Source organism: Hermetia illucens, chromosome 5, assembly GCF_905115235.1.
Source record: "Hermetia illucens chromosome 5, iHerIll2.2.curated.20191125, whole genome shotgun sequence".
Taxonomy (NCBI): Eukaryota; Metazoa; Arthropoda; class Insecta; order Diptera; family Stratiomyidae; genus Hermetia; species Hermetia illucens.
In genome coordinates, this window is record NC_051853.1 from 30,891,613 (window position 1) to 30,918,232 (window position 26,620).

At 41.6% G+C, this 26,620-nt stretch overlaps 1 protein-coding gene across 6 annotated transcripts in view; it reads left to right on the forward strand.

The window, feature by feature from the left end:
• The first annotated feature begins 566 nt into the window (after window positions 1-566).
• The window catches only part of LOC119658423 (cytochrome P450 CYP12A2-like), a 57,555-nt gene continuing 31,501 nt past the window's right edge, over window positions 567-26,620 (forward strand). Inside the window, exons 1-6 of one of the 6 annotated variants that reach the window (XM_038065821.1) lie at window positions 567-854; window positions 7,488-7,599; window positions 7,661-7,907; window positions 7,967-8,083; window positions 10,964-11,402; window positions 11,499-12,118. In XM_038065821.1, coding sequence (XP_037921749.1) covers window positions 759-854; window positions 7,488-7,599; window positions 7,661-7,907; window positions 7,967-8,083; window positions 10,964-11,402; window positions 11,499-12,089 — 1,602 coding nt within the window. In that variant the 5' untranslated portion in view covers window positions 567-758 and the 3' untranslated portion in view covers window positions 12,090-12,118. Of the gene's footprint in view, window positions 855-7,487; window positions 7,600-7,660; window positions 7,908-7,966; window positions 8,084-10,963; window positions 11,403-11,498; window positions 12,119-18,056; window positions 18,169-18,228; window positions 18,476-18,536; window positions 18,654-18,911; window positions 19,351-19,555; window positions 20,162-26,620 lie in introns of those variants that run through there. The other 5 variants (XM_038065820.1, XM_038065822.1, XM_038065823.1 and 2 more) reach the window with 5 other exon arrangements.

Consider the following 26,620-nt stretch of genomic DNA (forward strand, 5'->3'; position numbering starts at 1 on the left):
TTGTTTTAAAAATTAAAATTAAAATATTTGATAAATGAATGAGAAACCAAGTGTATTGTGACAAATCACTACATCACTAAGAAATATGTGATTTACGCAAGTAACAATCTTTGGCAATTATTTTTTTTTTATAATATTTCAGCTAAACAAAATTGTGAACGCATGATGATTGGCAAAAAACGGCAGTGACTATTCTATTTTCAAGACAAGTGTCTTCAGATATGAATCACTTATAATCATGTTACGACTTAAGGCCACCTTCACCTTCTTAACTTCCGAAAATTTCGAATTTGGTTCTACTTTAAGGTTTAGTCGCGGGCAGCACATTTATCTATTCTGTTGTCCTCTATTCTAAAGAAATGCAATCGATTTATAAAGTTCCTTCCGTCCCCCCATTTCCTTCACATAAAAATTAAATTAAAACTCCAGCAGAGTAGATTACGCCTTGAATATAAAATTCCAATCACCTCCCACACCAAGGCAGACAACTGATTAGAATAGTCTATCTAAGTACATAGCAAACGTAAATCTATTAAATTTTTTAGATAATTTGTCTACCCATACACATACACACGACATTATTTATTTAATTCTGCACGCTAGAGACTAAAGCTTGTTGATAGCTAGAACCGGGCGCCGCTAGCTCAATTCGGTCCGCAAATATTTTCAAAAAGTTCGTCAGTGGAGAGTGAAATCTGGGAAGTGTTGGTGTTACATTCATCTTGTCCTTTGAAAAGTCGCGTTTTTTGGATCTAAACATGTTTTTGAGAACGGTTTGTCGCGCTCAAGGTGCGAAGGCATTCCATCAAAATGCAAACGTCCGTTTTTTGGCCACCCAGGTTGAAGCTGCAAAGGTAAGTACCCAATATCCATGTTTGTAACTAGATAAAACTTTAGTATCAAAAGCTCGGCAATAGCTTCGTTCGAGCACTACAATTCACTACAAGCATGCCGGGAGAAAAGCTTCGTAGTGGGTTGAAGGTCATCTTTATTAATATCATATATGATGTGTTTACAAACAATCTCGAGTGGGAAAACTTGTCTAATCTCCGTCTAGTGAAGTGTTTTCTTTTCTGCTGTGCTTTTCTCATTTATCCGTAACGCTTCATATGGTTGATGCAATCTAAAAATATAAACACTTGAAAGTTGGAAAAATCAATGAAAGTTTGTACATATGTTACTCGAACAGTTCTTTTCTCTTAGCTCCTAGTTATTGATACCTTATCACAGAATAAGACGCGATAAGAACGCATAATTCAATTAAAGGCTGCATATATGTTAACCGTTGATCACTTGAACAGATTTTGTAATTATTGTAAATCCGCAAGATTAGTGGACTATTTGCAGTAAAATTTCAGTAAATTTAGTTTAATTTTCGTTAATTGCTAATTAGCCCAGAAACTGAGAATTCGGTTGACTGGGAGCTATGTTGCCAAGCGAAGTTAACCTTAATTGGAGCATTCGCCTAATTCCGCTATGAGTAGCAACCATAGAGCTGCATGCGGCCAAGTGCATCTCGTGGAATGCCAGTAATAAACTGATCCACCAGACCGACTACGAATATCGGAAATTAATACTGAAAGCACAAATCCTTGGGCAAGCAAAATGACTACTTTTGTATTAATTTTCAAGGGAATTGAAAACCTGTAAATAAAAACAACTCCCAAAGGTTTGTTGATTTTTTATGCAAGAATATTAAGAGGACTCCCATTTGGTATTACGTCGCGGGGCTGGATCAGAATTTATTCTGCGCTCATGTTAATAATCGTGTTCCTCTTGCGTTCATTTTTTCAAATGACTCCGTCTGTCTGTTTTTTTTTAGGAGGTGGAAATCTTCAAAAGACTCTGGCCTGGGCATGCCACAGTGCGAGATTTTTACTCACTAAAACCACCCCCGACTCCCTCTATCCCGTGGAACCACCTTTAAGAGTTAGCTAGGTCTCCTTCCGTCTACCCTCGGGGTTCGTAACCGCGCCTTGCTCACTTCTTCTTGTTTTCGCAGTTTATCCTGAATTACAGCGATTATGGAATTGATCGCATCCCAGTCTTCCTGACAGGCTACTATTCTTCGGACAAAATTTTCCGGTGATAGCACTTCACCTTGAGTTTCCTCTAGGTTCCACCTTTCTTCCAAGAACCTAGGACACTGGAAGAATACGTGCGCTGGGTCCTCTGGGAGGTGTTCAATTTAGGCGAGGTGTTCAATTTAAACCTGTACAGGTATTGACGGTATCCTCCATGGCCGGTGAGATTATAATTGATCTCCCCCATGTTTTCTCTCCAGCCACTCCCTGCTGGAAGGGATCAACCTGTAAGTCCAACGACCCTTTTCTGACTGGTCCCATCGCTGTTGCCGTCTGCTTATGGATATCTCCCTTTCGGCTTTTTTCAAGTGAGATAAGGGAGAGATGGACCTGGTGTTATAAATGTTCATCATTTCGGTTGCCAGGATGTCAATCGACATCATTCCCCAGATGATGAACGCTGCAGTGCTTTTCCCCAAACTGCGACTGCATGCAGCATGATAAAACTGACCACCCTGGCTATGAGCAGCCTGCAAGTATGCCGCGGGCCTCCTACGTTCGGCATCATCCTTGCGAGAGCCATAATCGTGGTGGATGCTCTTTTACAAGTATGCTCTATGTGCTGCTTAAAATTAAGTCCTCCGTCTATCATCACCCCCAAGTATTTGATGGCCGGCTTGGAAGTGATGATACGATTTCCGATTCTAATGCGGGCGCAATTTCTTTTGCGGCGCTTAGTGATAAAAACCGCTTCCGTCTTTTCCTCCGCGAGTGCCAGTCCAACACTCTCTTACCAAGCCTTAACAACACTGATTGCTTCGCTTGAGTACAACTCAACATCCTCGAGATGCTTTGCGGCCACAACCAGTGCTATATCATCGGCGTAACCCACCACCGTGGCCTCCGCCGGAACCGGAAGGTTAAGTACATCATTATACATGATGTTCTACAATAGTGGGCCCAGCACAGTGCTCTGTGGGACACCCGCGGAGACAACGCACTCTTTGAGTCCATCATGGGTATTATACCAGAGTGTACCCTCTTTCAAGTAGTGTCGATAATAGCGGCGAGGTAGGTGGGAACACCAATCGTCGCCAGAGACTTTTGTATAAGGTTCCAATTGACCGAGTTAAATGCATTCCTCACATCCAGGGTTACCACCACACAATATTTGCTGGTACAACCCCTACCGTGAATTCTATTTTCGGCCAAGCCAGCAACCATTTTAATGGCGTCAATGGTTGACCTGGCTTCACGGAACCCATACTTCCTATCTGAAAGGCCCCCTTGGCTCTCGACGACTGGAAATAATCTATTATAAATGACCCGCTCCAACATTTTCCCCTTAGTATCTAAAAGTTCATTCTTAGCCTTTGCAATTGGTGTTCTTGGCAGAGTTGTGCTTCCCTCCTTCCCATTTCGTCCATGTTGGTTTTGTTTTCTGGGTATCCTTCTCATAGCCATTTTGTTCCAGGCCCCAGAGATGAGCAAACACTAGCCCATGCACAGTCAGAAAGGAAAAGTGCATGAACACATATTTACACATAAATAGGTATGCCCCATTCCGCCAGCCGGGGTCGCGCCAGATAGGAGATCTGACCGCTCCTCACAGGTCTGTCTGTCTGTCTGTCGATCTGTCATACGCACTTTTCTCAGAAACCGCTATACCAATTAACACGAAATTTGGTGAGAAGGTGGGAACTGTGAACTCCAGACATGCAGTGAGTGATATCCTTCTGCGTTGAGATTTAAGGGGTCCTCATACATGTAAAAGGGGAGTGTAAAATTTTTTCTTCACCGAATATAGTCATGTGCGATATCAAATGAAAGGCCTCGATTAGCACTTTTTGACGCCGGTCCTAGTTTTGAGATTTGTTGAAAAGGCGGGAGTGGGAGGGGTGGAAAATGATGTTTTCTTTAACGAATCTATTCTCAGAAACTACCCACCCGAAAAATCTGAAAAAATTCATGAAACTGCCTCTTTATGGTGCCTAGGCCTCAAAATACTCTCCATATCGATATCTGTTCAAATTAAGTTAATGATAGTATATTACCATATTTTTGGGGTAATTGGGTAAAACCCCCTTAAGTTTATCCCAGAGTTATAAAAGTTGGTAGTAGTATAAAATATAATATGAAGCATATTATCCCCAGGTTTTATCAAAATCATACTATCAGTAACAAAGTTACAGTAGCTCAAAGTTGACTTTACCGTGTAAATTTACTGCAACTAAATATCAACATCAGACTAAAGTTGGTAGTCAGGCATGCTCAATGCATATACATAAGGGGCTACGTACGAATGGAATAGTTCTACACTCAAACATACTCACAGAAGTAGCAAACAAAACCTTTCATACCTGAAGCGGCCAGCTTCCGGTTTCCCGACTTGTTTGGGTTTGTACATAGCGCTGTTAAGGTCTTTACTATCAGCGGCGCCATCATAAGTTTTTAGTAAGTAAGTAAGGAAAATAAAAAAAATTACAGTATAAGGAATAATACCTAGTTCTTTTCTTAATTTATAGTTTTTAGTAGTTTCTGTTTCCTAGAATGACCTCCTCACATAAGTACTAATCGATACTTTCATCTGACACCACATATTCTTATATTCACCAACCAGTCCAGGTTTTTCATCGCAAAAGGTCCAGGTTTTTCATCGGAAAAGGAGAAGTCAAACAGCGGCTAAATCTCACAATTTTCACGTGCAAAGTGCTCCTCAAGAGAGACTATGGAAAAGGGGTGATATTCCCTGGTTCCAGAGTTTTCGCGCGAGAATGAAATTTCATTTCATTTTCAAATTCATTCAATTGAAATAAAAAAATAATAAATGATGGAATGGGGGTCATCCGCCTTCAGGTTTATCGTGAAACAATGTCATTCGCAACATGCATGGGGATTCGCAGTTGAAAGTAGATACTCAACATGGAACAGGCACAATCACTGTCAATGGAAGCAACCTGCCCAGAACTGAGTGATTTAAATACCTCGGGTCAACGCTATCGGCCAATGGAGAACTGCGTTATGAAATTACTTCTCGCATTAACGCAACCTGAATGAAGTGTCTTTCCACAACTGGTGTTCTTTGTGATCTTCGTATCAACGAACGTCTTAAATCGAAAATTTGTCTCAATGTCGTCCGTCCTGTCGCTCTTTATGGTTCTGAGTGCTGGCCGACTATAAAAGACAATGAACGGCGTCTTATGGCAATGGAGACGAAGATGTTCCGTTGCACGTGATCGATGTAGAGTTGCACCGTTCGTGGAAAAATTCCGAGAGATGCGTGTTCGATGGTGTGGTCACGTACTTCGCGCTAACGAGATTTCACTTGCCAAGATTGATCTGAGCATCGAAGTCGATGGTAAGCGACCAAAAGGCCGACTGAATCAACGGTGGCTTGATACGCTGGATGGGGATTTGAAAGCTTCTAGATTGCATCCAGATCAGGCATTTGATAGGGCCAAATGGCGAAACCGATCACTGACGAGCCAACCCCGCTTGTGAACGGGACAAAGGTTGAAGCAAAAAGTAGAATAATCATCGCAATATCCTCTGCATCTCGCTTGCCATTATTGCCGACATACTTAATCTTGATGAGAATATGGATGAGCTTCTCATACTAACTCTTAATGTGTATTTAAACAATTCCTTTGAAAATGGTTCTGGTCGCGTCATTTTCCTTACTTGTTTCCAAGAACGCCCCAATGCCAACGATCTTGGTGTAAGTATAGCACGACTGGTGCCTGGTACGTTTCTTTTAACTGCATTGGTTCGATAGCTGAAAACCAATAATCAGCCTTTCACTTGCTTACCAACCGTCGAGCTGCAACGGATAGATGGCGAGAATACTTCCAGCAGATTCTAACTGAAGAATTTGCTCATCCTCTACTTCCACAATCATTGCCGACATTTGGACCAGTTCCAGTACAGCACAACTGAAAGCCACAGGACTTGATGACTTCGCATCTGAGCTCTGGAAAGCGAAGAGCTGGGACCCAACACTGTGGCTCAGTGAATTCTTCAATCGGTTTATTCAGGAAGGAAGAACACCATCTGACTGGCAAGAAAGTACCACTGCTCCAATATGGTAAAAAGGAAGGTAGTCCAGCAGAATGTCCAAATTACCGTCCGATCCGATTACTTTCATATACCATGAATATTTTTGAACGCATTCTTGACAATCGTATTCGCGAAATCGTTGAAATAATCGTGAATCAAACCCGGATTTGTCAAAAACTGCGGAGCTACTGACGCAATACACGCTTCCCAGTTACTTATGGAGAAACACTGTGAGAAGCATTGCCCTCTTTACATTGCATTTCTGGATCAAGAGAAAGCGTTTGACCGTGTCCCACACGAACTCATTTGGTATGTTGGTCCGACAACACTTAGTGCCAAAAGAACTTGTGTACTGGGTTCAATTGATCTACCACGATCCGAAAAGTAAAGTTCGAAGTATAGCGGTGTTCATCAAGGAAGCGCCCTCTCACCACGCCTCTTTGTTCTTGTTATGGACATCGTCACACGGCACATCCAACGTCCAGCGTCCTATTCACTGCTTTATGCAGCTGATGTTTTCCTAGCATCTAATAGCAAAAATGACCTCGAGCAACTTGTCCAAAAATAAAATGATCGCCTCATGCCACACGGTCTCAGATTGAATCTAAATAAAACTGAATTTTTGACGACCGATCCCCATGAAACAGGCACAATCACTGTCAGTGGCAGTGATCTGCACAGAACTGAGCGATTTAAATACTTTGGATCAACGCTATCAGCCAATGGAGAACTGCGTTGTGAAATTGCTTCACGCATTAGTGCAATCTGGACAAAGTGGCATTCCACAACTGGTGTCCTTCGTGATCGACGTATCAACGAACGTTTCAAATCTAAAATTTACCGGAATGTCGTCCGTCCTGTCGCCCTCTATGGTTTTGCGTGTTGACCGACTATAAAATACAATGAACGGCGTCTTGCGGTAATGGAGACGAAGATATTGTGTTTGAAGAGTGGCGTGACACGTTTTGATCACATCCGAAATGAGGATATTTATGCAAAGTGATCCACTAATTTCCTTTGGTATGTCACAGCTGTTATATTTTTTTTCAAGTTAGCCTGCCTTACAGTTTGGAGATCAGGTCATGTTTGCAAGATTAGGTCTTGCTATCTGATATGCATCGTTATAAGGCGGCGGTCAGAAAGACAATTGACGATACGTCATCATGCCCACCAAGGTGGCACCTGCTTTCCTTTTAACTAATTCTTCATGTGAAGACCATGCGCTACGAGGCTAGTGTGGTTCATTGTTAATTTTCTCCCTTCTTCGTCAATAGGGGTGTTATTTTAATTAGCAAATATAATAATTGATTACTCGAATTTCCGATAACTTTCTCACAGCTTTCTATTGATTTTCTACTTTTCACTAAATTGTAGACGCTTCGAACTTATCTAATCTGTAATTTTCAGGGAGACAAGATATCTCAGGCTGATAAACAAATCGACTACGCAAACGCCACTCCCTACTCCAGTATTCCTGGGCCTTCTGTGATGTCAATGTTGAGAGCTGGTCTCCCAGGCGGTAACTCTGAGTACAATTTTCAAAGTGAAGAAATTCGTCAACTCGAATTTTAACATTTTAGGAAGCTGCTATAAGATGGCTTTTGATGAAGTTGTGCGGTTCTACCGGAGGAAGTATGGGGATATTTTGAAATTCCCAGGTGCTTTTGGCAATCCTGAATCCGTAATAACCCACAACCCTGATAATTTCGCAACGGTGTACCGCACAGAAGGCCCTTGGCCAGAGGCTCCTGCTTTCCATACGTTGAAATATTATAGAGAAAAGATTCGACCAGATATATTTGGGGAACATATTGGTCTTCTATTGGCGTATATAGTTTAAATTGTTTGGGTACTTATAAGTGGAATTAACGAACTTTTTTTTAAAGGCAAGGTAAAAAATGGGCTGATTTTCGAACTGTCGTGAACCCTATTATGATGCAACCGAAAGCAACACAACTATATATTCCAACTATTGAGAAGGTTGCTGGGGATTTTATAGAAAGGTATCAACATTCAAACAAGGAGGTGGAGAAGTTTTCGAAGTGCTTGTATTCATTCCACATACTTTTGTAGGATATAGCTTGGTGGAATGAAAATATTACCATTATATGTCATGCATAGAACGATGAGTTAGACCGTCTTTAAAAACGGATCCTTTGAGATTTTTGCTTCGGGTTAATACATTTTTTCATTATCTAAAGTATCCTGTTCTTCGATTGGATTGAAATTGGGATCCTAGAGTTAGAACAAAACGAGTATAGAAAAGAAGATAATTTTCTGCGAATTTATCGCTGTTCTAAATTCAAATTATAAATCTGACACAATTTGTTAAAAAGAACCAGCTCATCCAGTAACAAGAGAATTTTTGAGGTGATCAAAAAACTGCTTAATGCCGCGATGCGCCTGTCGTTGCATATTGTTCTAAGGTAAAAGCCCTCTTTTCGTTTCTATTCGAAAGGTGTACTGATGCTCCGGAAAATTACTGATTTTACAAACACTATTCAGAAATCGTTTAGTTGATTTATTTGCAGTTCTTGGTTCCATCAGACAGACAGACTTTATGACCGCATTTTACTACCTTAACAAGGTAAGCCTTTCCAAAATGATTCGGAGTTTCTAATTGAACTGCTATTGCCAAGTAGTCCTTAATAGATTAGGAATCTGCCCCGTACTGCCACGAGGTTAAATTTTGCCAAGGCCGTTATAGTCACACTAAATTCTAACTAACGGTGGTCTGGCAGTGAGATTTCGCCTAGCACCCGCCAGTCTCTAATCAAGTCTATCACTCCACTCCATTCTTTCTTCACTTCTCCATTTAGAATTGCGTTTGCTACCGCTCTCTTAGTTCTTGCAGCGGTGAAGGACACAAAGAACCATATGCATAATTCGGTCTCACTCGGCCTCCTCATACGATCTCCTCGTGGTGGCCGCTGGAAACCGTCTTCAGACGGGCCAAGAGTGTGTAGGTCCGGGCTTTGAGTAGGCTCATCCAACTGTGTCTGCTGGTCATGTGTCAGGGGCAAGTAGATAAGGTAAGATGGACCGAAGCAATAATCCGGGTCTTTAATATGCGAACTCTGGATACCTCGGGCACCTTGAGTTTCAAATAAGACCCTTACCTTGGTGGCCGGGCCAGCCAGGGTAGACATTGTTCCCGAACTACTCGTGCTGAAACCAACTGCAAGGACATCCCGGAGCGAGGTGACAGACGGGTTAGTGGCTTCCCGCCTGAAATCCACTGTCGTCAAACTGGGCATAGCGAGTACCAGACATAGTACTCTTAACCCGAAACCCTCAACATTGGGAGATCCCTCGAAAGTTAAAACCGACAAGAACGTCGGTCGCCGAAAACCGGCTAAGAAGCGAAGGTCCACTGGTGTCCTGCTCAAGAGCCAGTACCAGAAGGCTATGCATATTCTCAGCAATATTGCTAAGAATAAAGTTGCATAGTCAGTCAGTCGCATGGATAAAAACAAGCTCGTCCAATTCCTGCGCCTTCAAAACCCCAGAATTCCCGTGGACGACTGGGTTGTTATCAAGGAGGAGGAACGTCAGACAAACAGCCAACATTTTCTTGTCCGTATAAACGAAGCTGCGGAGAAGGAAGCGAAACCCTCATGCACTTTCTTTGTGGTTGCCCAGCTCTAGCTAGAGTCAGGCTACGGACACTGGGTAAGCCATTCTTTGCGGAACTCAGAGAGATTTCTAGCTGCAGGATGGAAGAGCTGCTTTCCTTCGTGAATGCTGCGGGTTGGCTCTGAAGATCCGAGTCGGCTTGGCTCTGCCTCGCTGCTCAAGTTTGTGGCATCAAAACGACGCACCACAGCGCTAATTGAGCTCCTCGGATTGGCCACTGATACCTACCTACCTACCCATATGGTAGATATACAGAGACAACTATAACCTTGTTTCTCTTACCGTTAAGCTGATATTATAAAATAACTGGGCACAGGATTGGTTCAGCATGGTTGCTTCTAGAAAGGTAGTGGTGTTAATCAATTGCGGCTACATCACCATCTTTCCCTCCTTCCATTTCCCTGGCCGAAGAAAAAGCCCTGGCAGGCAAGATTTAGCTTGTTATTCCCTTTTTTGGGCTGATGTTTCTTTGTGGCTTGTATTCTTTTTCAATTTTCCGAAAGATTTATACCATGGGCAGATCAGCATGAGTCGGGTTTTCAGTTTTTGCCATTACGGGAGTTGCTGTGCTCTCCATTCCGGTTAACTGCGCCACAGATACCAAGTGCAGGCTTTTCACTAAAGTGGAGAATATCCTAAATCCTACGAAATCCGCACCTCGGTCACGGTATGTCTTCTTATCATTAAGAAAGCCAATATCCATAACTACTTCCAAATTTATGTTCTGAAAAATATTATTATAGTAGTGAGCTACTACAGGCTACTTCACAGGAATAAGCTAGTGTCCGAGCTGAGAACGTGAGGGGGACTGATGTATCCAAAAAGAACGTCTCAAGTTTTCGAGCCTAGCTAGCACAGAGCTATTCAAGCGGGTGTCGACGGGACACCTCAGTGGAACTAGACTTAGATACTGACAGACATGCACAGTCTACTTTCGCTAGCATATACCCTATATGAGTTATAGTGCGTCAACCAGGTCTACGTGCTGACAGTTCCTGGCAACGTGTCTCAACTCCGCTATTTCTAGGACAGTCCACTCTATCCTCTGATGGTGGATTATTGTATGCCTTAAAATATTCAAAAAAAAACTTCTGAAAAATAATTTCGAGAACTTCTCTGCCACCTGTGATATTTGAGAATATAAGGAATTCCTTAAATCGTCTTTATCTTCCTCATTCCATAGTTGCTGATTAAGAATTACAAATTCGCTTTTCATTTTACTATTACTGATTAAAAATCTCTCCTAGAATTCTGAAACTCCGTGACCCAACCACGAATCAACTTCCCGGAAATTTCGAGGATGAAATTCATAAATGGTCCCTTGAATCCATTGGTGTCGTTGCTTTGGATACACGGCTTGGTTTAATTTCAGATAAATACAGTGAAAGGGGAGCGAAGTTTCTCCACAGTTTGACGAGTTTCTTCCGCCTTGTTTTTGAGCTGGAATTTAAGCCATCATTGTGGAGAATTATAGCAACGCCAAAATTCAAGGAGATGATGAAAGTTCTTGACACAATGACAGATCTGAGTTGTGAATACGTTGACGAAGCTAAAGCCAAATTAGAGGAAAAGTCGAAAAACGACACAAACTCTCATGAAGAAAGCATTTTGGAAAAATTGTTGAAAATTGATCCAATTATTGCAAAAGTAATGGCTATGGACATGCTTTTTGCTGGTGTTGACACGGTATGTTATCCCTTAAATGAGTTTGGCACAAACTACCGAGAAAATTCTCGGCTCTCTCGCCTTATAATTCTGCATTTTCAGCACCTACTCTTTTAGACATCTTCAGCGTTTGTAGCTGCTCTATATCTGCTATCCAAAAATCCAGAGAAGCAAGAGATCTTACGCAAGGAGTTGTTAATAGTTCTCCCGGACAAGAATTCTTCTTTCACAGTTGACAAAATGGCTAGGCTTCCATATTTAAGAGCATGCCTCAAAGAAGGCCATCGATTATACCCGGTTATTAATGGAGAGCTACGTCGTGCTGGAAAGGATCTTGTCTTGGATGGCTACCAAATACCGAAAGGCACACTTGTCGTTATGAATTCTTGCGAACTACTAAAGGATGAACACTATTTTTCGGATCCTACCAAATTTGTTCCAGAACGTTGGTTGAAAGGCGAAGAAATGGGGGCGGGTTGTCCTGCTTCGCAAAGAACCATCCATCCATTTTTGCTTCTACCATTCGGATTTGGACCCCGTGCTTGCATTGGAAAGCGATTTGCAGATATGGAAATTGAAATTCTAATTGCGAAGCTCGTGAGGAACTTTTATATCACTTGGGAGTATCCAGATTTGAAGTTCAAGTGGAAAACACTCAATGCTCCTGATGGGAAATTAACTTTTACTTTAACTGATGTTAATTATTAATATGAATGAAATAAAGTAATTTTTGTTAAGTGGAAAAATATGTCTATTGTCCGATGAAGATCAAAATCCCATTAACGCCACAGTTACCAATTGAATAGTCTTGGCGCCTACAAATTTCATGGTTTTCGGTCGACTTTAATTTGTCGAAGTTTATTTGTTTGACTTGACAAGCACTCTCGTTGAAGAACCATTCCCGTCGACGCGATAACATTTTGATTATCATTCACCACCAAAGTCATAGAATTCGAAGCAAATAACGGTCTTCGAGAAAACATGATCGTCTTGATCGGTTGCTCCATTTTGCTTTGTCAAAGACTTGATCTGAATACAATCGCGAGGCTTTCAAATCACCATTCAGCGAAATAAGTCATCGTTGTTTCCGCAGGTTTCCTGATCTTTTCAAAGAGACTTCGATGTTCATACTAATCTTGGCAAGTGCAGCAACCAGAGTAAATTACATGTCCAGACCTCTTTCGCAATATCCGCATTTCGAATTTGATTATAGCGGGTTACGGCGCTAGTCCAAAGCAACAACTTCGTCTCCATTACTGCGAGATGCTGTTCATTGTCTTTTGTAGTCGGCTAAAACTCAGAACCATAGAACCATAGAGGGCAACAAGGCGAACGACACTGCGGTAAATTTTGAATTTGAGGCGTTCGTCGGTACGTCGATTACAGGAAATGCCACTTGTGGAATGTCACTTCATCCAGGTTAATGCGTGAAGCAATTTCATAACGCAGTTCACCATTGGTTGATAGTATATAAGGGCAAAATGTCCGGTAATACACTCTTTCCTGCTCATCTGATGAATTTATGGAAACTCAAGCGACTATGGTGGACTTTTTTCGTTGCCATAAATGATGCCCTCAAGGACGGTTTTAGATAGTACCTTCACGGCAGCTGGAAACATGCAAATACCTCTACAGTTCAAGAGACGACAAAGAGTTATGGTTTTGCACCAAGGCAAAGGCAGATGCTGCCTTGCCTCGGCCCCAGGATCAGCATGACCTAAGTTGTTGGCAGGTATTAAACGCTCCTTTATATACTCATTCACATTGTATTTTGTGAATTATAAAAAAGAGAGAGAGGCCAGGCAGCGTTTGATGACTTTACTCTGCCCTGGTTAGAAACCTTATGCCATTTTCATACTTGGATAGTAAGCCAGAAAAGAGAGGTCCATGGTCCAAAAAAAGTGGAAAAGTAAGAGTAAGTAAGTAAGGGGATGCGGACTTGAAATTCATAAACAAAAAAGCCTCTATAATTGCCGTACTCAAGATGGATACACCTTTCTCTTAATGATCCCCCCTCTCCCTGCAAAAAATCCCGGATTCTTAGCGTTCCCGAATGATTGAAAGCAGAAATTCTTATTGAGGTTGCTGGAGCTAAATAGAGAAATTCTGTAGGAAGACTGTCAATTTCACAACTCCGTTTAGGGCCGTAGATCTGAAAATTAATTTTACAGCGGTTTGGAGGTGCAATCCATATATATTCATGTTACATCATTCAGAAAAGGAGGAAATTCACAGGATGCTATTTTTTTCAGAATCATGATGAAGGGCTTCCTCCCACCTCTTCAATTGCGCATCAGCATGAATACCTGTGACATGCCCATCTGATGGCTTGCCAGTGATGCGCAATACGGCAGCGTTGTTATTTACGCTGTCTGCCGCATTCGGTATAGCGACACCCATCAGATGATGATCCCTTTCGAGGCCGATGTTAGCATCACTTTTGTTATGCACATTCAGAAGACAACTCCTACGTTTATAACTTATCACAATTTGATCAAACTGATTAGACCTTTGCTGTCGATCAGTCAAAACCCAACTGACTTTGTGACATAGGTGGATATGTCACTTCGCTTAGGTTCAGAATGTCTAGCCTATATTCTCGCTCATCTTAGAAAAGTAAGTATTCTGATTATGATCGACACGGTTGTGGAACATCGTGCATGTTTGTTTATCAACATAGTTTTGAAATTTGTTGATTTCCGACTTACAAATTTCTATCCCTCTTAATAGGAACTATGTTGAGTGTACTCTTCAACCCCAACTTACAACATTCTTCGTACACAGCTAGTTGCGCTTTAACTCAACCTGAAGTATTCTAACCCCCCTGACATTTCTGAGCCTGGCTAGCACAGAGGCGTGCAAGCAGGCATTAACCGGATATCTTGGTGAAGCTTCTATATATGTTGGCAGACTCTCACGGCCAATTTTGTCATTCAGCCGATTAGGATTTCATCCAAAATAAACGCAACTCATCAGACGTTGCCTCTGTCACTGTCCTGGGAAGAGTGTGACCGAAGTCGCAATTCATGCGATTGGGGCGAATTATATTCAACTTAACAAAGCGCATGCAAATTCGGGCCTAAGCCTCCGGAGCTGAAAAAATTGTTAGGAATGAGCGGGGCCCTAAGTCCTTGCACGAAACCGTAGTTATCTACATTTTTTAAACTTTGGATGGTAACCCAAAAAGAGGAGCACATGGACCAGAAAACTGGAAGGCAGACTCTCTTAAATTATTCTGGCCCGCCACAAAGTGGATGGCGGCCTCAGGACTCCCTCCTCTTTTAACAACCATTTTGTTGTCCTTTCAGGTTTTTGGATAGCGCTGCTTTCTGAGTCGGCTCCGACCAATTTGGAAAACGCCCATGACTTAAGACATTACACAGAGTCTTCCTTCGCTTCTCTTTCTACCATGGTTATTGTTCTTAAGGACTTTCTGGGCTAGACATTTTTCACGACGCATACAGTGGGTTATCCACCGCACTCTATTGAGCCGGATTTCATTCGCAATCACACGGTGGAGACAGACTTATGTCCAATACCCAATTTGTTGTGTGGAGGTGTTCCATTAGCGAAGATGACGGTTGTTATGCAGTACACTTAGAGCGACCACCAAGCATCTTCTTCTCAATTAAAAATGAACTATTTAAAAGAAAGTATTTTCCAGGACGCCATATCCTGTACTTCCTGCCATACGAAACGATAAGCTTTTTTTATTTCTCCGAAAAGGCGCAATGGTACAATACGGATAAGCCATCTAAAGAATACACCGTCACTGTAGAAGTCCCATAGGACTTCAGGTATTTACCTATTCTTCGTGCGAAATTATGAGCTTAACGCAGCAGTTCTCAGTTGACGGTGCGGCATGTAATCTCAATATTCTTTTAGAACTCCAATGACGCAAAAAGTAGAATCACTGATAACATTAAAAATTAAATTTTAATTTTAATTTTAAATTAAATTTTCACGGCTATTTCATATCTCAGACCAAGAGTAAATGCGAGCACGACACTTGAATATTTACTGTACAATTTATTTTAGTAAATTATTACAATTTTAAATACTACTTTAACTTCAATTCAAATACTATTAGACGTCGTGCGACCTGGGTACTGTTCGCGGCGATAGCTGGAGGCAGAAGAGACCGGTCCGTCGCCATGCGGTCCTTCTGCCCCCAACCAACGGCACATTCTCCCGTGGAGAGTTCCGTGCGCCATCTATCCGCTCGTATTCGCAACATTCGAAATAAATTTCGAATGCTGCGAATCCTGCTGCGCCACAGGACTTGTTAAATGCTCTCCTGTGGAACTTTGTGTACAACGGGGTTTTCGTTACATCCGTACAAGGGGAAAATATGATCGGATTTTCCGTGGATACTTGATTATGGTTACCGTAGCAAAGGAATGACCGGCAGATATTATAATATTATAGGCTAATCAATCTGTCAGTGCTGTAACAATGTGACCAGGTGGAATGAACCTCGGGGTAATATATGATTGCCCATCACGCTTTAGTGGAGCATAATTCGTCCACCATATCTATGTGATAGATAAGATCGCCGTACGCAGGCTTTTGCGAACCTGAGCATATCTTCTAGTGGCAGCGAGTGCGCAGATTCTTTGTTGAAGAAAATATTTCCGAGGTATCTTCATTTTCATTGGCTGTATATGACAGGGTCCAGTCAACAGTCCTCGCAGAATTTCCATGTCCCACTTCTTAAGGGACTGAGCTCCTTTCCAAGGATTTTTGTCTGCCGGCAGGAATTCAAATGTCTCCATTCGGTTGTGTGAATCCTTGCAATTGCATTCTTCAGAGCAAATATGCTGACACATCCTTCATGAACCTGTCTGTCATCTTCCTCATTATCAGCGATGTTCGAATATCCTGGCACCCACATCAGAAATACTTCGTTCATTCGGCGAAATTTTGGCAGCCACTGGTGACATCTCTATCTAACTGACTTGGTATGTTCTTGTTACTTAGTCCTCATAACGTCTCCGGCGAAAACACCTTTCTCCAAATTTTTCGATAATCGGGGCAGTCTCCATTACTGCGAGGCGCCGTTCATTGTCTTTTATAGTCGGTCAACAACCAGAACCATAGAGGGCGACAGGGCAGATGGATTTGAAACGTTCTTTATACGTCGATCACAAAGAACGTCAGTTGAGGAATGCACTTTATCCAGGTTGCGCTAATGCGTGGACCAATTTCATTACGCAGTTCACCATTGATTGAATTAAATCGCTCAGTTATAGGTACTACTGACGGAGACTGTGCCTGTTTCATTGGGATCAGTTGTAAAAAATCCAATTTTATGCAAATTGAAATTGAGGCACTCTTGCATGAGGCGATTATTCTACTTTTGAACAAGTTGCTCCAGATTAGCTTTGCTATGAGACCCTAGGAAAACATCATATGCATAAAGCAGTGTATAGGGCGCAGAATCTTGGATGTCAAGTATGATAATGTTCATAAGATACTACCTTGATAATCATCGACAGAGACCCAAAGCGGTTTTGATACACCCGCCACACTTTGAACTTGACTCTTTGGATCGCGGTAAAGAAATTTAATGCAACTGATTAGTTCTTCAGATGCTAGGTGTTCCCCTAGCACATTAGATGAGAGGCACATGGTCAAACGTCTTCCCCAAATCAAGAAACGCAATGTAAAGAGGGCGATGCTTCTCACGGTGTTTCTCCTTGAGTAACCGCGCAGCCTGTATTGCGCCAGAGGTTCCGCAGTTTTTACCAAGTTGCCAAGAATGCGCGCAAAAGTCTTAATGGTACATGAGAGCAACCAAATTGGAGGGTTTTTTGAACACTTTGCTAGACTTTTCCTCCCCCCCTGTGTTCTACCAACCTGAATAACCCGATTGAAAAACTGGCAGGGCTTGTGGAAGTGGAGGATGAATAGATTCATCTATGAGAATGGATCCGTTAAAATTAGCTCGAAATATTCCCACCATCTATCCGTCACATCTCGTCTCGGTAAGCAAAGTACCGTTCTTGTCATTAGCGCAACGGAGGTGTTCTATGCCGACGATGTCGGCTTTTGACAAGTCAAGACAGATCTCTCTCGTCGTTCCGAGTGTCCAGTTTATCGTCAAGATCATAACAGAGATCGCTTTCTTCGCTTCCCGAGTTTAGCTTGGTTTCATATTTCTTCAACGTTCGTAATGGTCTGCGTTGGCGTCAGTGAGATGAAGTAGATATTGACAAGTACCAGGTCGTGAGTGTCCGGCATATGCTTGCCAAATTTCATTACGCGTTCGTGGTACTTGTTGCCGTCTGGCTTTTCGTCCACATGATCGTTAAGATCAGCCTCCTTGACAGTATGAATCGTGAATTAATAATGCGATAATAATGCTATCGTACTGGAAAGGGATCCAATGAGGACTTCATCAATCAGTTTCTAAGTCAGACAACATGCCATTAACCACCGAAGTAGAGTTTTGAATTTGTGTTGCCATTGGGATTTGCAACTTCATTTTCTATTTGTTCTGATAATACGGAAAGATAAAAATCTTGTCAGTCATAGATTTTGCTTAAGATCGAGTGAGATGGGTAGGTATTGTCGTTAGTATATTATTATTTTAGGGTTTACATTTCTCAAGTAAAATTGTGTTTTTCAATTTCTTGAAGTTGTTTATGCTTCGAAATCAATCCTCACTTTCAGGAAGACATAATATCTGGGCCTGAAACACAGATCGACTACTCCAAAGCAGCTCCTTACTCCAGCATGCCAGGACCATCAATAATATCGCTGCTGAGAGCTAACCTCCCAGGCGGTATTTTCAGCTGAGACCACGCTTGAGTGATATTCTTTCATTAAAATACTGATATTTTAGGGAGCTGTTATAAAAAGGGGTTGGATGAAATGTTACGATTTTACCGGAAGAAGTATGGTGATCTTTGTAAACTCCCCGGTGTTTTCGGTCATCCTGAAGTAGTAGTAACTCATAATCCGGATCATTTCGAAATGGTGCTCCGGACAGAAGGAATTTGGCCACATATACCTACTTTTTACACAATGAAATACTTTAGGGAAAAGGTTCGACCCGACGTCTTTGGAGAATATGCAGGCCTTCTTATGACGTATATGCTTGACATTTTTGAAGGCTAAGCAAATGAAACTAATTTTTACTTTTATAAAAAGAGAAGGAAAGAAATGGGCGGAGTTTCGAAGCGCTGTCAATCCTGTCATGGTTCAACCAAGAAGAGCGAAACTTTATATTCCCACAATTGACGAAGTTGCAGACAATTTCTTGGAGAGGTACATATAGTTTCTAGAATTCAGTGCCTATGAAAGTGTTTCTCCATTCATCCCATTGATGTACAAACTTCATCAATCCCATTTGATACACTTTTCTAACACGTAGACCTGATTCAATCAAATCATTTACTTTTTCTTGAACTTTTGGTTAATGAAATCTGACTAATCGGCCATTTTCTAATACCAGTGTTTCCCGAAATATTTGCATGAAATTCTAGTCCCAAGGGGTACATACTTTCTAATGAACATTCTTCCTAGGATTCGCAAACTTCGTGAATCAGCCACAAATCAACTTCCTGGAAATTTCGAAGCTGAAATCCATAAATGGGCTCTCGAGTCCATCGGGGTCATTGCTTTGGACAAGCGATTAGGTCTCATTTCGGATGACTGCAATGAAAGAGAAGCGAAGTTTCTTGCAAGTTTGGAGAGCTTCTTTCGCCTTGCCTATGACCTGGAATTCAAGCCATCACTATGGAGAATTATAGCAACACCAAAATTCAAGGAGATGATGAAAGTTCTAACCACAATGACAGATTTGAGTAATGAATACATTGACGAAGCTAAAGCCAGGTTAGATAAAAAGGCAAACACTGCTGAAAAGGATCATGAGGAAAGCGTCCTAGAGAAATTGTTGAAAATTAACCCAACAATTGCTAAAGTCATGGCTATCGATATGCTTTTTGCTGGTGTTGATACGGTATATTCCATTTTGGCATTGAATTCTAAGCAAGGCATCAAGAGCGCATCTCAGAACCAATTCAAGTTATTTTAAATGAAATCCTCAAAAATTGGCAAAAAGGACCTAATTGCGTTCCGCTCTACTTCTCTGAGCTAGTACCAAGCGTTCTCGATGCCTTACCCCTTACTTTATGACTTTAAATTTTCAAATCCTACCCTTCTAGACATCATCGGCGTTTAAAAGTGCCCTTTATCTATTATCAAAGAACCCAGAAAAGCAGGAAGCCCTTCGCAAAGAAATTCTAACTGTTCTGCCGCGAAAGGATTCTTCTTTGACAGTTGAAAAAATGGCGCGACTTCCATATCTACGAGCATGCCTTAAAGAAAGTCATCGGCTGCATCCAGTTATCCATGGAAATGTTCGTGGAGCTGGACGAGATCTTGTCTTGGATGGTTACCAAATTCCAAAAGGCACATTTGTCGTTTTTAATTCTCCCGATTTGATGAAGGATGAAGCTTATTTCCCGGATGCTACAAAGTTTATCCCGGAACGCTGGTTAAAAGACGAAGGAAAAGGGGCAAGCTGTCCCGGTACGGCGAAAACATTTCACCCATTCGTATTTCTACCATTTGGATTTGGACCCCGTTCTTGTATTGGATGGCGATTTGCTGAGATGGAAATTGAAATTCTTATATCGAAACTTGTTAGAAACTTTTATATTAGTTGGGATCATCCTGATTTGAAATTTAAGTGGAAAACACTGAATGTTCCAGATGGTAAGCTCAAGTTTACCTTAACTGATGTAAATTATTAAAATAAAAATATTGTTGCTGGCAAACGGAAGTTTTTATTTTTTTGTTAATTCTTCTTGGCTGACGGGACATTAGTTGTTTTTTATTCTTGACCTTGTTCTTCTTATTCTTGAGCCTTTTTCCCGTTGACAAGCGGGGCCGGCTCGTTGTGATCGGTTTCGCCATGTGGCTCTACCGAATGCCTGATCTGGGTGCAATCTCGAGGCTTTTAAATCCCCATCCAACGTATCACACATCGTTGTTTCGGCCAGTCTTTTGGTCGTTCACCATCGACTTTGATGTTCAGATCAATCTTGGGAAGTGATTTTCTTTTTATTCTTGGCCTTGTTTGCTGCAATTTGTGGAACTTGGAAATAGTTGTATAGACTCTTTTTCCAGAGCCCATCACTTTCTCCAATTCCTGGACATTTCGTGTTATTCAATAATCGATCCATCGATGCATTTAAATTTGATATCACGATGTTACCCATTATTGAATAATTAATTCCCAAAATTTCATGGAAAACTTTTACAAAAGTGCAATAGACCTTTTCTATCTTCTTGAATTGTCTATTGAAATGAAGAGTCAGCATATCTGAACAGTCACTCTGATGGAAATATCGCAACCATGCACGGCTTAGACGGAATGCTTGAGATGTAATGGAAGGATTAACTTGGCAAACTGTATCAATTTGCTTCTAAATTTTACAACTCTCATTTATTACATTGCATCGTACTCAAGCCTTTTGTTAGGCTCATTATACTACCCCCTAAAACCGCCTATGCCATGCCCTCTCGTCTGAGACGTTCGCAGGTTTGTGCGAATCTCCTCTATAGGCCGGGCCGCGGGGTTGAAGTGCAAAGCCATCTCCTCTTCCTCACATTGGCTACATATTGCTGAAATCATCATTCCAATTTGTTCAATGTAGTCATCGTTCGCGGTAGGAATTCAAATTTATCAATTTCGTAGTAGACTTGAGAGTGGATGCTCGGATGCCAAATACCAGTTTTTGCCCCATCGTTATAGATTCAGACCCTTGGCGGGCCAGTTTATCAGCTTCCTCAATATAAGCCAGATATTCCAGTGCCCTGGCACACTCATTAGAAATGTTTCAGTCTGCCAACTTTCAGAAGTATCTGATGGCAACTTCAAACCAACTGCGTTGTTGATACATCTGTCTGTTGCCTGAGACAACCGTAGACATTTGCCTACGCCAGACATAAGCTAATAATAATATATTCAATATGTATACATTGCAAATACACTTGGCAATATTCTGTCATATCGTCCCCAGCGGACAAACTATCAAGTTGTGTCGTTCCCTTTTGGGACGCTTCTTAAGGCGTACATATTCTTTATTGGATATTGCCTTATCAAATTTTGTCGTGAGTTCATGCACTGCTGAATCTCGAGATTTGCATTTCTGGTAGGGACATTGCCTACAGTGAAATGGCCACCAGGGGATGAATTTTCCAGCCTCTTCAACCTTTTTAATAGAAACGATGTTGGACTAATCCGCCAATCGAGTTTTCTAGTTTTGCAAATAAATCTGACATTCACCCTCAAACCAGTTATTTGGAATATATATAAGTGTATGCTTGGCATGCACGGTAGATATTTCGAATATTAGTAGACTCAGGACATTACTCCCCGTTACTGCTATGGTAGGAATGATGCCATCCGGGCCCGCAGCCTTGTAAGTATGGAACGAGTTAAATGCCCATTTTACTTGCTGTCAGAGTTCAGTCTCTCAGTTGACGGCATTGTGCACCTAAGCTGGGATTTTTTGACCTAGGAAGTGCACTCTCAGCAAGTGATTTGCCGGTTTTTCTTCGCTTTCTGTGTACCTTCCGCTCTATAAAGGTTGATAACCCAACAGTTGGCTACGCTCTTTGGCAAGGAACCGCTCTAAATTGGAGGTCGCCTGGCTGATGAGCGTTTAATCGACTGTATGCTCTTCTTTAGAGCCGTCTTTGTACTGATTCCACTTAGCAGCAAAATTAGACTTCTGAGGACTGTTGAAGAATGCCGTTGTCATCTCCTTTGTTTTTCCAAATACGAGTTCCATCATAGTCTTTTAACCCTCTTTAGCGTATGGTGAGGACAGATCTCTTCGTAAGCTTCTCTCAATCTAGACCATTTGGTGTATTTTCGAATTTCAGCAATGCGTTTGATGATGCATCTCGCAGGGATCGTAACTCGGACGCTCAGTTCTATTTTATACGTCGATAATTTATCTACCGCGGATTCCGAAATGGAACCATTTGAAGTGGATCCACCCCCGTTTCGAGATTAGTGCGCCTGTGTTCTGAGAGCGTGATACTTTTCACTCTTCGGAAGAGTCACCGGGATGCCAGCTAGATATCAATGAACTAGCTTTGTAGCTTTGTACTGATGAAGGGAGTAAGTTGCTCCCGAAATATATATATACATAATAAAATAAAATTGTAGTTTGGAGTAAGCTACTGGTCTATCAATTTTAGACTTAACTACAAACAGAAGGCAATATCTAACATTTTAGCAATGACCTCTCCCCTGAATGCGAAGAAAATGGGTTGGTTCATTATTTCAAGTTGAGGACCTAGAGTTCGGTTCCTACCATATATTCTAATAGTCTCGATCCTCTTAAGTTAATGTAAGAGCTCCCCGACAGATGTGGTGCCCGTTAACATCGCATGCTATTATTACCCCCTTGCCTTTACTCCTAACTTATTGGATAGCTCTAACGAATATTCCACTGGCAACTTCGTCTTCGTCATAGGGAAAGTAAGAAGAGCATGAAAGAGTTTTCTTATCTCCCTGTTTGCTCTTTATTTTTGGTTTTTTTTAAGGTTGTGGTGCCGCCATCACATAGGGCGTTATCCAAAGTAGCAGAAAGCATGTTTGAATTTTAAGCTTAGAGACCGTAGAAACCGATATTTGAAACATAAAGGTCCTAAGCCCATAGTAGAGGCGGCAGTCCATTTGACCTCGAGCCTTATTAACATGCGGGGCGAGGGGGGGGGGGGTCTAGTAAGGAAAGTTTCCGGTCTATCGGTTCTCTCTCCCGCTTTGCTGCTTAGCAGTATCCAAGTAGAGACATTGAGGTTCAGCGTCATTCTCCTTTTGGAAACCAAAGAAATCACTTTTGAAAGGATAGCAGCTCAGAGGTTGTCTTCAGGGTTAGTTACGCAAACTCCATCATATCTTTGAATGAAAAACCATCTTCCGTGAGACAATCGTTCGTACTTTTGTTGCCAGTTAAGTCCTAGCACTTTACGATGGGCGCTTGCCGGATCTAAGCGAAATTTGATACCTTGCAAAAATATTTTCAGGTTTCGATTTGGTACCGTCTGCCGTTCAGGTGTCCGGTCACATCTTCTTAAGTTATTGTAACCGGATGAATTGGTGTCGTCATACAATTCCGATACATCCATTTTAGTTGTCTTGGCAGCAAATGAAGTCTTAACCTTTGCCAACCGAACCCTCTTTGCTGCCTTTTCGGTTTGCGTTTAGCGGTTAATGCTTAGAATGATTCTTTCTCCTAAACTTTAGCACAACTCCGGATTGTGGTTCGTCTGGACACGGTTTGTCTGGTGGCATTGTTTTGTCAGAAGGCGGTTTTCCCTAGGTCACTTTTTGCTGAAGGACTGATTCTTACCCGTGGGTAAGACTTTAGCATCATCTAGTGAAGTTCGGGATCAGGAGAACTGACAGAGGGGATCGGCTTCGTATTGTCCGGTCAAGACTGCGTCTTGATTGGGTTGACCTCGACTTGAAAGAATTGAGAATCTGGGTCTAGACTCAGTTTTATCGATGATGGGGTGGCCCCCTCACTCAGAGTTCGATAATCACGATCGAAATTTAGTTTTGGTTTTTGTTTTGTTGTTAAATTTTTCATAGTTGGCTGCCATGGCGTTTATTTTAACGGATAAAATAAATCGATCAAGACAAGGCTGGTTGAAACTTGTAATAGCCTGGTACAAGAATTCACCATTCATATCCAAGTTTCAACCCCTGTGACCATTCAGCTTTCAGCACGGTAATCACATTTTGACTCGGGGTTTCGATTACCGCTTAACTTCAGATTTTCCATTCGTTTTCAGAGAATCTTCCTTAATCGATAGTTTCTGCTCTGGATCCTTTCGTACTGACCACATTGAAACCCTTCGGATCGTTGTAGAGCATTGAGTAGAGTTTAGAAGATCACTATACCTGCTCTCTATCGATTTTGAGAAAAGGGGGTGTATCTACCTTCTACGCTGGAGGGTCACTCTTATAGTATTTATGAATTTATATAAGGGAGAATTTAAGACCATCTAATGAGTTGCATCGGCCCAACATCTGCTGAGTTTCCTCTGCCCGAGATAAAGCCATAACACGCCTTTATCTTTATTTTTGAAATAATTTTGTGCTAAGTCCAAAAAAATGTGCAGGTGGACGTTAAATGTTTGGAACAAGTCGTTCTTCAAGTGTTCCGGTCCGATATGAAGTAAATTCGATGTTAATCTCTTTCAATTCCTAAACAAAATTTTATTAAGAGTTCAATGCTATTTGGTTGTCGGATCCCTTAGTTCCAGCTATCGCCTTTCTCCTCTTGCCATTAACCTGGTATTGTATGATAAGATGACCGTAGCTAAGTCCTGACTATAGAATTGCCCCAGCATAATTGCTTCCAACAAATTTAAGATACAGGCATGCTTAAATGATCAAATGCCACTAAGCGGGATGCTTCGGTATACTATTATACAAGTTAATTTGTCCAACCATTATGTCTTTTTATATAAGCGTAGCTTTTAATGAGAAAGAAGACAGAAAGAATCATTCAGATCGATTGATGTGTGTGTCCTCCCACTCTACCTTAAAAGATTCGGTTCTCTACCGATCGACTTCTCTGAGAATTGCCGGTGTTGGTACAGCTAATGTCCTCATCCATAAAGGGTTTCGCCTCATCATGCACAGCATTCGTCTATTCTCGATTTAGTACTTTATATGGTTCTCAGTGTCCAGTCAGCACAGATCTGGTTCCACAAGCAATAATCGTATGTTAAAGGTGTAGGATTTGGTTCTGCCAATGTATGCATTATCCTCTGCTCGCACATCCATAGTGGGGAAGCGCACTGAAAATCGTGCAATTTGCTCTGTTTTGTATGAGTCTCTTTCGCCTTCCAAATGAAAGTCATATTCTACCGTTTCTCGTTTCGTTCTAATTCATTGTCTATCCTGATCAGTTTGGTGTTCACGATGGTTACATTAGTCTTAGAACAAGTAGCTGGAATTGGCAGTTGGAGCCACTTTAATGTAACGTCATCGTTGCCCTCCAAATGAAGGAGCCAATAACGAAAACCTTGGCATCCAACATTCCAGCAGGATGGCAAAGCACCCTCTGACATTTTACAATCCATAGACGAACCTCCTACGGTAGCGACCGCAAACAAGGCTGCTACTGGCGCACAAGTCTTCTTCTTTCTTGCATTTGCATTGACTTTACAATGGAAGGGACCAATTTTATTGAAATTTCTCTTGCTAATTTAATCACCTCCGGATATACCGGCCCCAGTCCAAAGGAAGAACGTGGAAATAGGCCCTAGTGCGGAGCAAATCGAGGCGTTGCTTTTACGCTTCTTGCGCGTCCAATTTCTCTGGAGATTGTCACCCCTGGTGGTGTAGCAAGACTCACGTGCTCATTTCCAAGTAGTGTAGTGCTTTCTTCTATCGACGATTGGCAGCCTTCGAGGGTTCACTATATCTTGTCTGTTGCGTTCACATCGCCAACTTCCGTTTTTCCGCTCTTCAATGTAAGGATGGGGAGAAGGTTTTCATAAACAGGATCTTGCCTTTATTCCTCCCTTCTCAATGGCTGCAATTTTCCTCTGCCGAAACTTCCTCCTCTGCTTTCTGATAAATTTGGGCAGGAATGCCGCGGATGGGTCGGCTTTCATCATGAGAGAATCTTTCTAGCTGACTGAGCCTCAGGGTGCAGTAAAGTTATTCTTAATGAACAACTTTGATCTTTGATCTAAAAATGCTAGGATTTCCAGCAAACTTTTCAGTATTGTGCTGCATAGTATGATATACCTTACTGAAATTTATAGATTTATAAATGAACGTAAGGTAGTTTGCCAGTTGAATACTGCGTACTTAGGCATAGATACCATATAGAGTCATCACCATAATTAGCCTCAAATTCTTCGGCTGGATAGCTTCTGAGAATGAACTTTTAAGTTTAGTGTTAAGTGTATCTCCCAAACTCCTTACCTTTACAAATAATGTAACCTGTAACCTGTAATGATACCTTCCCATCTTTAAGTTTTAAGTTTTCACATCAGAAAAATAATTTAAAAGCTACTAATAAATGCGAGGGTTATGAATCATTTTCCTTATCAAATGTGTCTCGGTCTAACTCCAAACCAAGGTCTATGGGTTCTCCACTGTGATGTGGGCTGTTAACCACAGCCAGTCCTTGATTTCAACTCACCTAAATAGGGAACAATGAGATTATTTTCCATATCAGAAA